Raw genomic sequence first — 12778 nt, 5'->3', positions numbered from 1 at the left:
TACAGTCTAGATACAATTGAACAGGCCTTTGGATGTCTTTATCACAATGACATGCATATTTTTTTTTTAATCTAAGATGTTATTTAAAGAGAAGCATGCAAATTGCTGATTTCCTATAGCGCTGCATTTAAAAAGTGAAAATAGAGAAAATAAATCATTGTTCTAGGCTTGGCCACCATCCACATGTTTAGCCCGTGGTAATATATCAATGTTTTGAGTTTTGTCACCAGACGTTAATGTCACCAGATCAATATAAGAATATATTGCGGGGTTAAAGCGTCCAGAGACACGTCGGGACAGCGGTATGTGCAGCAGCCAATGACTGAGAGGGGTGGACAGGACCAGCTGGGGGAGTTGTCCAGTCCAGAGGGATGCGATTGGGCTTCCTCAAAAAGGACAGGCACACGTTTTGACTCTGTATTCCCCCCGCCTCCTCCCACCACAGAAATAGAAAGGCCGTGTCTGTGGAAGTTGAGTTAAGTAGCCGGACCATCTACAGCCGACAGGAAGGGGAGAGTAGTTTTTTATATTAACAGAAGGTTTTTAATCTGCCCCCGTTTAAATCCATCCGCGATTATACCCAGAATACCGTGTGGCCCAAATCAGAGCGTGCAAGGAAGAGAAGTTTGGAGGGTTTTTTCATCAACAAACTTTGAAAACCCCAATCACATGCTGGTTGGATTATCAGGGGCTAGTTTACTTATTCCCAAATTGGGATTTTAAATTGTATTAAGCAAAACACCTCCATACACAACCTTATAAGTAAATAGTAAGGAGTTGTGGGTCATTCATTTTCTGCTTCGCTAGTTAGCTTGACCAATATAAAGCTGCTAACGTTCAGAGAGGGATATGGACTTCGCCGCGGGTTGCTTTGGAGGTAAGTATTCTTTGCAACCAATGCATCCTACATTTATAACTCATACATACTTCACCACCATGATCAGATGCAGAGGACGAGAGCTCCATTCAGTTAGCTTCATGCAGGTAGCATTTTGAAAGGAAGAAGTTAGCACTGCTGCGTTTAAGTGTGTGCCAACGTGCTTTCAGTTTTATGAGTATGCATCAGGTCGATGCCACGTTATTGAAGAAAAAAGACCCCTCATCTGGGGGTGTACACACAACGTTCCTTACTTGAGTTCAGACTAGGGGGGGGGGACGACGCTGTTGTACCGGGTTTGTGGACTACAATTGGGTAATGGTGTCTGCAATGCATAAATTGAGGTGGTATGTGGCATTAGCAGTCCATCACTACAGTTACAGTTGCGACCATAGCGTTAGTGTGTGACTCGGGGAATGGGTCAGTTAATCTGTCAAAGGGAGATTGAATGATAATGGTATTGTAACCTCCAGCGCCACGATATTCTTTGTGATTAATAATTAAATTTTTCTAACAAATAACACTGGTATCTACTCGTTTGCATCATACACAACTGATGAATGAAACAAAATTGACTATTGTAATTTGTCTGTGGAGATTGTTAATGTAGGCAAGCCTTTAAGCATTATGTCTGTGTTAAACATGCATAGTAATATTACTTATAATAAATGAAGTTGTAGTCTGCAAAATGTTACACTCAATAGTCCTTAATAGAGTCTCTAAGCACACATCAATACGATTTGAAGCAGGTTTTTATCATGCTCCATCCTGTGAAGAGTGCTGTACTTTGGTAAATGTCTATGTTTATGTGGGGACTGATTGTTAAATCTTTGTGTTCTATTATCTCCCAGGCGCTGCTGGTGTTTTGGTTGGACATCCTTTTGATACAGTAAAGGTGGGTCACTGTTATGTCACCGTACTCTTTGATCTTGTATAGCAAACGAAGAAGGCTCTAGTGCCCTTGTAAAATAAAAAAAAAGTGTGTTGGCTCTCTGTTTTTAAAGCCATGCTATCCAGGAAACCATTGCATAAGTTTTTTTTTGTTAACGATTTACACCCAAGTATAGGGCATTTACTTATTTAGTCAAATATAATATAGTGATTAAATGGATTGAAAAATCCAAATCCAAAGTTGCACTGGGTAATTTAACTAGGCTTCTCAGCACAGACAGATGGGAAAAGGACGGTGTCATGCACAAACGTGAAACTTAAGTGCATCGTCTGTGTGGAATGCATCAGAAAATACAGTAGTTGATTTACCAGTGGGGGGGCCATAGGTTATTGTTATTTACTTTGATGACAGAACTCAAAGATAGAATAGAATGACAAGATCCAATGAGTCATAACGAATTGACATGAATACAAAGCAAGGGTACTACCACCGGCAAATGTTGCATGTCTTTTGTCATTATCCCTAAAAATGATTCCTACAGTTAAAATGCTGCTCATATCTCCCCATGGCCATGACCTAATAATTTGAATCAATCACAGTAGTTTAAACTAATACGAGGGACACATTTGTGAAACGGTCTCCAGGAAATTACACTTGTTTTTGGGTTTGTTGGGTGGTAATCAACGTGTGCACTAAAGATAGATTGATGTTCTGAATGCCTATGAGTTTGTGTGTGTGTGTGTGTGTTGTGGGACGGAGGGTGGCTGTCTTTAACAACAACGGTGTTACTGTGTTGTAAATGATGAAGAGACGGACAGCCTTTCCAAGGAAATGTAACCTCGTATGTCCAAGGCCTTCTTGTTTTCTCAAACCAAGTTCCCTCTTGAGTTATCAGTGGTAGAGGAAAAAACGGAGGCAGAGACGTTGTTCCGTCTATTGGAAAGTACTGATATGTGACGATTTTCTTTAAAGCAGTATTTCCTGATGAGTGTTACAATTAGCCGTCGCATGAAGATCCTATGTAGCGTTTGATGTGCAGCGTGCCCCTGGTCTTTTATACTCTGCCCTTTACGCGTTGGCCTTGCGTAACAGGTGAGGCTCCAAATTCAGAGTGTGGATAAACCCCTCTACAGGGGGACCTATCACTGCTTCCAGTCCATCATACGCCAGGAGTCGGTGAGTAAACTCAACATCTGGTTCTACTGTACAACCAGAACTGTGTTCTCTTCTTTTCTGTATACAATGACACTTTACATTGTTAAAGGTGACACATTATACCACCAGGTGTGTGTATGATTAGCCGTAACAAGCCGTTTTGAAATTCTGCTTTTCTGACGTCACAAGTGGGCGTGTAACGGCTTATCACACTCACACCTGGTGGTATAATATGTCACTTATAAAAATTATGGTCAGGACAATAATGTAGGATATATAATGTACTCTGCTTATACCCTGAAAGGAGCAGCTGTCCACAGCTGGCTATTGTCTTTCATAGTCACCCGCTCTTGCTAGTCTACAAACCCACAAGTAGGGATGCAGTGATTAACCGATTTCACTATTAACCGCTTTTAAAATGTCACAGTTTGGTGACCCTACAGAGTTTCGGGTCTCAGAAATATTATTTCTCTGTCCCTTCACTTGCAGTAGTTGTTTAAATGTGAAACCGATTTTTCCTTCAACCATAATAACATATATATAGGCTTCCACGAAAGAGAGAACGAAGAGCTAGATCCTTCTTAGAAAGAAGAGGTATCTCCCAGCAAGCCAAGTGGGGGATCCATTACTGGCCCAGACATTTTATTTACTAACCTCCTCTGTGATTCCTATAGCTAGGAATCTTTTTTTTCTATGAACCTTTTATGCTTTGATTGATATCAGAAGGTGTAAAATTGAATTCAATGGCCTAATCGGACGACATGATGGTGGGTGTCGGGTTACAGCTCTAGTTATTATGCACCGCTGCCTCTATTGGCAACATCCACCCAGAGCATGGATCTTATCGCCAGTGGGGAAGTCAAAGAGCATATCAGCTAGCTGTGGTCAGCCAGGGCCTTATTTCTGTAAAGGCTAAATTAAGCCTTTGTACACGTTGGCATCGGAGGCCTGGGGGAGTGTGTCTGTATGGTCTATCAGCGTATGGTTTACTTCTGGGATTTCAGCGTAAGACAGAGACAGCATGGTTGTGGTCGCAGATTTTAACACTAACATTAATATATATGCAAATAGATACATTTTGTAGTAAGCAACATTTTCAACAGTTATATTTTAAAGAAGTGCAGAAACCCTAACGTCATGATCAACATGAAGCGTATAAGATAATATCATACTTTATTGATCCCAGGCGGGAAATTCCGGTGTTAACATATTTAGCGATAGAGCTTTTTTTCCTCCTCATTGACAGCCATAGAGAAGGTGTAGATGAAAGTGTAATCATCTACTCTGTTTGTCCCATTCATCTGACTAAAACACGCTCACACCCTCATCTTCCGCAGATGCTGGGCCTGTACAAGGGCATCGGCTCTCCCATGATGGGGCTGACATTCATCAACGCCATCGTGTTCGGCGTCCAGGGCAACGCCATGCGCTACCTGGGCCGTGACACGCCGGCCAACCAGTTCCTGGCGGGCGCGTCGGCGGGCCTCATCCAGTGCGTCATCTGCTGTCCCATGGAGCTGGCCAAGACGCGCATGCAGATGCAGGGCACGGGCGAGAAGAAGAAGTCCTCGCGGAAGCTGTACAAGAACTCCCTGGACTGCCTGGTGCGGATCTACCGCCGGGAGGGCATCCGGGGCATCAACCGCGGCATGGTCACCACCGTCATCCGCGAGACGCCGGGCTTCGGCATCTACTTCCTGGCGTACGACGTGCTGACGCGGCGCCTGGGCTGCGAGCCCGACGACCCCTACATGATCCCCAAGCTGCTGTTCGCCGGCGGCATGTCGGGCATCGCCTCCTGGCTCTCCACCTACCCCGTGGACGTGATCAAGTCGCGCCTCCAGGCGGACGGGATGGGCGGGGTCCACCAGTACAACGGCATCGCCGACTGCGTGCGGCAGAGCCTGAAGAAGGAGGGCTGGCGGGTGTTCACGCGCGGCCTCACGTCCACGCTGCTGCGCGCCTTCCCAGTCAACGCCACCACCTTCGCCAGCGTGACGCTCTTCCTGATGTACATGCGCCAGGGCGATGGCTCCGCCCTCCAGGACTGTGAGACACAGGCTGTTTCGGTGGAGCCCACCAGCATGTAACTCCAAGCCCTCCCTGACCCACCAGGGACGGGGGGGGGGGGGGGGGGGGGGGGGGGGTAGTGTGCTGGTCCAGAGCTGAAGCATACCCACGCATCAGCACAGTTTGCATCTTTCTTTGCTTCTCAGGGCCTTCGACCATCGACCATCGTCGGGAGACACAGCAGGGAAACCGCAGCTTGGAGAGGATCTGTGGAACCGGGTTGGTTTGTTGCCACAGTGTTGGAACGTTTTTTCTGAACAGATTTTTTTCTAGAGAAGCATCTATTCCAAGGGAACTTGACTCCTTGGAGCACCTTGACAAGTGACCACTTCTTGTGTATTTTAAGATTACAACTGTACTTGTAAATACGAACATCCTTGGTTTTTAGTAAAGAGTCGATTGTTTTAATATTCGTTATTTAGGTGACTTTATGTAGCCTCGTGAGGCCATCCAGATATCGCAGTTTGCGTTTCGCAAGGAATATCAGTGTGGCCTTGGCTGGGTAGATCCGTATTGACCCGAATATGAGGCTAGTTTTTTTTGACTGAAACATTGGGGTCGTCTTATATACGGGGTCTAGACTTTTAAATCACAATATACATTCACAACTTCCTGGTAATTATACCATTCATTTTACTAACTCCCTTCTGGTTCTATGCTCCTTTCACCATAAAAACTGGGTGTTTCGGAGAATGACAAAACCCGCGCCAACCCCTCCACGTCTCTCCTCTGGAATTTTATGGACAGTAGAGCGTCCTGGGTGTTCTTATCCTTACGGGATTGTGTTTTAATCATGATTTTCAAATAAAATTATTCTTTTAAATAAAACTGATTTCATCTGAAAAAAAAAAGAGGGGGTGGATGTTACATCTACATTTAAGGCATTTAGCAGACGCTTTTATCCAAAGCGACTTACAATAAGTACATTTGTCATAAGAAGTGCAACAATATATCGCTGTCGGTACAGAAAGTATGTTCATAGAACCAAGTGTACAACAAGTACAACAATCGCTAGGCTAACCAATTCCCCGTGTTACAGCAATGATAGCAGCTACTGCAATTGCTACACAGTTAAGTACTAAGATACAATACAATACAATGTACAATGGCGGCCAGAAGGGGGAGGGATGTCTTGCATTCTCCAGTGAATAAGAGTGAGAAAAACCTTCCTTGCAGATTTGTTAATATTTTAGCATTGTCATTCAGTCTATTTAATCATGAACTGTAACTCTTTCCCCCTCTAGATGAACGATCCTATTAATGTTCAATTGTAAATCCCCAGACTTAACTGCAGAGAGTAACTAAATGAACTCACCAGACCAGGATGGCCTCTCAAGATGCTTGACTTTATGGGTTACATTGCCACTTAACATAGCAGTGTGTTACATGTGGTGAGTTTAATGTGGACAACATAGGAAATTGTTTAGGTCAAAGCAACACTTGTTTTTTTCATTTCGTCTTCTGCGAGTATTCATTCAGTACTCTGGTTGAAATGCATCTGAATGAAAAGTAATTTTGTTCCAAATGGTTATTTTAAAAAGAAGAGTGATTACTTTGCCTTTTTGCAAAACTACTACATGATGCTAAAAAGCTTTTGGATTCATACACTGATTGTTAAACTCTCCTTGTTTTTAGTTAATTCATTTCATGTTAAATTTGAGGCTCAACCAAGAGTACAATTTTGAAATTGGTCAAATAAAGCAAGAATGGAATTGGGACACAAGACATGGCCTTTTCAGTTTACAATTGACCAGCAGACCACGTCCAAATCCTGTTACACATTAAAAGGTAGCCATACATGTACACTACATACTTTTGGATACTATATTTATATGTATTTAAGGATCTTTATACAGTTCCAGAAGATCCAAACTTTCCTATGAAAAGTCATGTTACTGTAGAGTCTGTGGGACTTTGTCAAGTGGAAGATTCTATGCTGATTATATGGATGGGAATCTGAGCAATACGTTTGTTTCAATCCAGTGGACAATATTAATTCATTTTAAATGTTCCTCTTGGTTTTCTTTGGCAACGGTTTGGAAATACACCAACAAAGATCATTTTAGCCGAAAGAGAAGCTCTTATTTGAAATAAACTATCTTTGTTAACTCTAAACTACGATCTTTTCAGATTGAATGAAGCCAAACTAGTTAATCAGATTAAGTTATTTTCTACTGTACCTCCATTTTGTTTTGAGAAACTGCTGTATCATAAATATGAGGTGTATATGGGGTTAAAAAAACAATCGCACAATGACAAGGGGATTATCTGTGAGTTTGGTTCTGCAATGTGTAGACCATTTTTCAGTATTCTAGTACTTTATATATTTTTAGCTGTTCCATGTTACATTAAAATCGTCCAATCCTGGGCCATGCCATTTGACTGATGAATGTGATCGCTGGCCTTGTAAAATGTTCACCACTGTTGCCTGTGTTATGTACATCTGTGAATGTTGAATCTGCCATTTGTCATTTTTTTTAATGAATGACTGAATAAACCAGTTACAACATTTATTTTATAGTCTTAGTGGTAAGAGGTAGACATTGCAGAGCAGTTGACATAATTTATAACAGGTAAATGTAATACTTAAATTATACTTTATTGAATCACAAAGAGGATCGACCCATTTTATCTTACGTCACCTGAAAAGGAACATCCAAGTGAACCAATTATTTATATAAATTAATACTTGCACACAAATACAAGTGGCACAACAAAATACCATATTTAATCTAGGGCATCCACATTTTTATGAAAAACTCCTGAGTACAACCAAGATTTCTACACTATGCGAGCAGCAATAAATAATGATAAACTTAAGGTCCAATATGGTCCGGTACAAAATAATAGGTACAAATTATTGCATTGTATTGCAAAGGAAAATGTGACATGATTAGAGTGCAAAGGATGAGAAAAAAACAAAATTGAGCGGTAGTGATTTAGTGGTTTGTAGCTTTAGCCTGCTACCTTTTCTTCTTGGCTGAGGAGGTATTTAGCAGGAAGGAGTCGCAGGAGTAACGTATGCAGCGGTAGGTGTCCTCGGCTCGGCTACGGCTCATCCCCCCTCCCTTCTGGATGGCCTCTACGGAGCTGTTAGGGCAGGCAGACCACGGTGGTAGGGAAGATTAAAGGGTGCATCCCAAAGCTATTTCCTGCATTCTCTTTCCAATTACTCCTTCACTCTATGCTTGTGGAAATGAGCAGCAGCAGTTTGGGGATCTGGCAGGCACCAGAGAAGGGAGCGTTCAATTAATTATAAAAGATATAAGTTCAATTCAATTCGATTTGTATAGCCCTTATCACTGGTACAGTCTCAAAGGGCTTAACAGGCCATATATTTATGACGTGTCCATTTAGGACACACACAAAGCCAACGTAAAGTAGAGACGACCTTCGCATTGTTTTTTGGAAGCTTATAGACCATAGAGAAAACAGTTTCTCGTCATAAAAATGACGACACTGTAATGTTTGACACTGGATCTGATTCTCAGACACTGTCCGGTTTTTTTCAACAAGAGATGAAACACACATGTCCTCACCTGGTGATGAACTGGGCCACGGAGACGAAGTTGTGGACCATGTGGAGCGCGTGCACGTAGCCGACGCCCGGCAGCGCCAGGTAGAACTGCAGGGCCTGCTGCCGGTGCTGACCTCTGACCTCCAGGGGCACGCTGATGGCCTGGCCCTTCCTCTGCTCCAGCTGCGCCAGGTCGGCCAGCAGGCGGGCGCTGTCCCGCACGCCGTCGCTCCACAGCAGACGCACGCCGGCCTGCACCAGCGACGCCAGCGTGCCCTCGAAGAAGAGCGTCCGCTGGAACGAACGCCCCACCTCGCCTGAGGTAGACGGACGGACACAGAGAGAGAGAGAGAGACCGAGAGAGAGAGGGACAGACAGACAGACAGACAGACAGACAGACAGACAGACAGACAGACAGACAGACAGACAGACAGACAGACAGACAGACAGACAGACAGACAGACAGACAGACAGACAGACAGACAGACAGAGAGACAGACAGACAGACAGACAGACAGACAGACAGACAGACAGACAGACAGACAGACAGACAGACACAGACAGACAGAGAGACAGACAGACAGACAGACAGACAGACAGAGAGACAGAGAAAGAGAGAGAGGGACAGACAGACAGACGGACAGAGAGAGAGAGAAAGAGTGAGAGACAGAGAGACAGACAGAGAAAGAGAGAGAGGGACAGACAGACGGACAAAGAGAGAGAGAGAGACACACAGAGACAGAAAGAGACCGACAGAGACAGAGACAGAGACAGAGACAGACAGACAGACAGACAGACAGACAGACAGACAGGCAGGCAGGCAGGCAGGCAGGCAGGCAGGCAGGCAGGCAGGCAGGCAGGCAGACAGACAGACAGACAGACAGACAGACAGGCAGGCAGGCAGACAGACAGACAGACAGACAGACAGACAGACAGACAGACAGACAGACAGACAGACAGACAGACGAAAGTAAGCCAAAGGAAAAGTATAGCGTAATGGTTCTCCATTATATCCTCTCCATGATGATATTGACTCAAATCCCTGTTGACCGTAGAGGCCACACCGCCCACCTGGCTTGGTGGGGTCCTTCTCCACGATGAAGCAGGCGCGCTCGAACAGGCCCTGCAGGCCGTTCACCCTCGTGACCAGCCGTTTCCGGTTCTGAACGCCGGCCAGCTCCGACAGGGTGTGTCGCTCCGCCGCCATGCGGTTGCTGAGCACAAAGTAGTTGCTGTCCAGCGAGCACACGTGCACGTTGACCGAGTGGTGCTGCCGCAGGCCGCTCACCAGGTCCGCACTGCTGCTGATGCAGCGGCTGTCCACCAGGATGCAGACGGTGGCAGGGGTGGTGGTAGTGTTGGTGGGGGTGGTGGTAGTGTTGGTGGGGGTGGTGATGGTTGTGGCAGGGGAAAGCAAGGAGGGCTTGTCCGTCGATAAAGCATGACCGAAAGGCTTGTAGGGCTGGGGATTCGACGACAGGGTGGATGTGGTCGTCTGGGGAAGGAAACATCATATCACATCATATGGATCAGTTTGTTTTGTGGTACATCGAAGGAGCTGTTCGTAACACCACGTCCATTATCGACTTGATCTAATGAAGAAACATGCGTTATGTCATATAACGTACACATTCACATACTAACGTAAGGCTTGCTGTTTCATGCAGGTTTAAATGGAAACGGAAAAACAACTAAACCCTGGTTTAACCATTTTAACCGAGCCAGTAAAACAAGTCAGCCGTGATATGCCCATTCTCATTTACATAAAACCAATCAGCTCGTAACTGAAATTCAGCAACTGGTGAAATAGACACACAGCTATCCAAAATACACCATTCTTGTTTTTCTTTAGGGAGTTATTGGTTGACTCTCCAGACTGGTGAGGCTACCTTTGGTGGTTTCCGCGGGGCTAACATGGACTCAGACTCCTCAAAGTCGAGCTCCTCAGACAACCGGGCCTGGTTTTCTAACCTCTGGCGACACCTGCTGGTAGAAGTAAAGCATGTCAGTCTGCATAAGTCCATTAGTCTGCTACCGTAAAGGATGGCTAGAAAAAGAAGGACAGAATACCTTTCTCTCAACAAGTCCGTACTGGAAGGTTGGGGCGTCTTCCTGCTTAGGGAGGAGATCTTCGATGCTATACTGGAGGAGGAGGAGGAGGAGGAGGAGGAGGAGGAGGAGGAGGAAGAGAAGGAGGAAGCATTTTGTCGTTGTGGAGGTTTGTCCAGGGTCGCATCATTTAGTACTGCAGATGGCTTGAAGAGGGTGGCGGCGTTGGAGTTAACAACAGCGACCGCCTCTCCCTCCTTCTCCTCCTCCTCCTCCTCTTCACTGGAGTCCTGAATCTTCACGATGCGTGACCGCTTGCCGGTCTCATCCGGCTTCGGCGGGACGCCCGTGTGCCCCGCCCCACGGCGGCCGGAAGAACCCGCCTTGGACCTCATGTGGTGCAGCAGCACCTGGCGCCTGGTGGTGTACTGCTTCCTCCCGTCCACGTACGAGACCTCTGGGAGAGCCACCACCTCATCCTCAGTGCCTCCCTCCTCCTCCTCCTCCACCACCTCCTCCTCCTCCTCCTCCTGACTGCCCACCACAAAGCTGTCCTCTGCATAGGTCTCGTCCATCTCGGGAACCTGGGGAGAGTGAGAGGAGAAGAGAGGGGATTCAGGAAAGGCGGGCGTTGCAGGATAGTCGAGTGGTCAGGTTGGGTTCCGGGTTCAAACCCCAATGATTGCAGTACAGCTGTAGGCTGAGGAAGACGAATAACCCCCGCCTTCTCTTTAAGGACATGCCTCTATAAATGAAAGTCACTAGGTTGGCTCGGATAAAAGCATCTGTAAATTGAATCGTTCGCTAATTATCAACGCATTGTTCTGGCTTTGTCTTTGTACTTAAACGGCCCCTATTTTACCTCCAGGTGTGACTGCCCATAGTGATGTCACCAGTGGGAGTGTCCACCTAGATGTATGATGCATTAATAAGCCTTCAAGCCTCCAATGGTAGGCTTACTCATCCACCATGCATCCGTGTAAAATAGATGACATCGCAAAGGAGGATATATGTAGGTTCCGAAAGTTAGTAGCCGGCCATGTTTCCGAGTCCCCTTTTTAAGGTTGGAGTGTGGTTCAGCACCTGAGAGAAGATGTCCATGTTGTGGGAGGGTTTGTAGACCATCTTGAACCTGTGCCCGGCGGCCACTGGGCTTCTCAGGGACTTCAGATACATCCCGTGCATCTCAGATTCTAGAAGAGACAAAAGGTGTTATGCATACGTTATGCATTGTTTACTGCTTGTTTACCTATTGGTACTTTTTTACACTCCACGCATTGAATGTGATTGAGTGGAGATGTGTCAGTCACACAACATAACATTAGTGAATCCGTGAAATAAGGGGTTCTTAATCATTGCTCATAGAATTAAATAACATTCGACAAATTCAAATCAATCAGTAATATGTAAGCACTTCACATAATACTGTTACTTTGACCATTAACAGGGTCTAGTTAAGCTAATCAGCTAACCGTTGAGCCCCTGGGAAAGGTTTGAGTTGTCCACGACGAAGCCTTCCAGAGACCGGTTGAGGTGGTAACCGTCCTCTTCGTCAGAAGATACCCCCTCCCCCTCCTCCTCTGAGAGCGCCGCCTCCTCGTCCAGAAAGAGACGGCCCCCCCGTTGTCGCTTGGTCTTCTGATAAAGGGAACCATGGGAACCAAGACACACAAAACAATAAGGTCATGTTTCATGGAAGCAGCGACTGACAAAGTGAATAACAAATTAAGAGGTTTAAAAAATATTTTCCTCATCAATCATCGACTAGACTATCCAGATGTTGTTTTGGTCGGTTTTTTATAGTGACAGTTGAAATTATAGGCAGACTAACAACAACGAACATGCCCACCAAGCCAGAGCCATGACGACGCGCATAACTCCAACATGCTTGATGTTATGATGGGAGTCGATGTCTCGAGTGAAGTACGAGCAAAGTGTCTGATAGGCTGCTGTTTATTCAATAGACAGACCTGAGTTTTTCCCTGCTGTTGGATTGGCCCGGTGGGTCTTGAGGGGCGGGGCTTGTGCGAGAACGTCGAGTCGTTCTGGAAGTCATCGTCGGACATGGCTCCCTCTGGCGCCTCCTCGGACTGAACACACAGGAGAAGTTCAACACTGACTGAAACTAATAAAACTAAAGGTGCATCATATAGATAAGAGAGTACAGATATAACATATTCATTATATTAAATGATTTGACCATAAGGTATAGAATAAA

The 12778-nt window shown here is 45.4% G+C and overlaps 2 protein-coding genes across 5 annotated transcripts in view; one reads left to right on the top strand and one right to left on the bottom strand.

The window, feature by feature from the left end:
* Positions 1-373: 373 nt before the first annotated feature.
* LOC130382238 (mitochondrial basic amino acids transporter) lies at positions 374-7784 on the top strand. 2 transcript variants are annotated; one of them, XM_056589868.1, is made up of 4 exons: positions 374-877; positions 1729-1772; positions 2862-2945; positions 4262-7784. In XM_056589868.1, exons 1-4 carry the CDS (start codon positions 850-852, stop codon positions 5012-5014), a joined length of 909 nt encoding a protein of 302 aa, XP_056445843.1. In that variant the 5' UTR covers positions 374-849; the 3' UTR covers positions 5015-7784. The 2 variants fall into 2 exon arrangements, with proteins under 2 accessions (XP_056445843.1, XP_056445844.1); XM_056589869.1 differs by having other exon boundaries at positions 838-877; positions 2903-2945; positions 4262-5052.
* The window catches only part of fancm (FA complementation group M), a 31100-nt gene continuing 24173 nt past the window's right edge, over positions 5852-12778 (bottom strand). Inside the window, exons 17-24 of one of the 3 annotated variants that reach the window (XM_056589866.1) lie at positions 12531-12650; positions 12033-12198; positions 11644-11753; positions 10582-11144; positions 10401-10497; positions 9583-10006; positions 8534-8828; positions 5852-8084 (exon numbers count right to left, since the gene is read on the bottom strand). In XM_056589866.1, the coding sequence (XP_056445841.1) occupies positions 7958-8084; positions 8534-8828; positions 9583-10006; positions 10401-10497; positions 10582-11144; positions 11644-11753; positions 12033-12198; positions 12531-12650 (1902 nt within the window). In that variant the 3' untranslated portion in view covers positions 5852-7957. Of the gene's footprint in view, positions 8085-8533; positions 8829-9582; positions 10007-10400; positions 11145-11643; positions 11754-12032; positions 12199-12530; positions 12651-12778 lie in introns of all 3 variants that reach the window. The other 2 variants (XM_056589867.1, XM_056589865.1) reach the window with 2 other exon arrangements.

This window comes from Gadus chalcogrammus, chromosome 5 (genome assembly GCF_026213295.1).
Source record: "Gadus chalcogrammus isolate NIFS_2021 chromosome 5, NIFS_Gcha_1.0, whole genome shotgun sequence".
Classification (NCBI taxonomy): Eukaryota; Metazoa; Chordata; class Actinopteri; order Gadiformes; family Gadidae; genus Gadus; species Gadus chalcogrammus.
Note: the sequence above shows the minus strand (reverse complement) of the source record. Positions and strands in the feature narration are given on the sequence as shown.

What these genes read in the sequence shown, in the direction of transcription:
- LOC130382238 (XM_056589868.1), top strand. Translation starts at nt 850, where the DNA reads ATGGACTTCGCCGCGGGTTGCTTTGGAG. An exon ending in CGCCGCGGGTTGCTTTGGAG is followed by an intron (nt 878 to 1,728) that starts GTAAGTATTCTT and finishes ATTATCTCCCAG; the next exon opens with GCGCTGCTGGTGTTTTGGTT. An exon ending in ATCCTTTTGATACAGTAAAG is followed by an intron (nt 1,773 to 2,861) that starts GTGGGTCACTGT and finishes CTTGCGTAACAG; the next exon opens with GTGAGGCTCCAAATTCAGAG.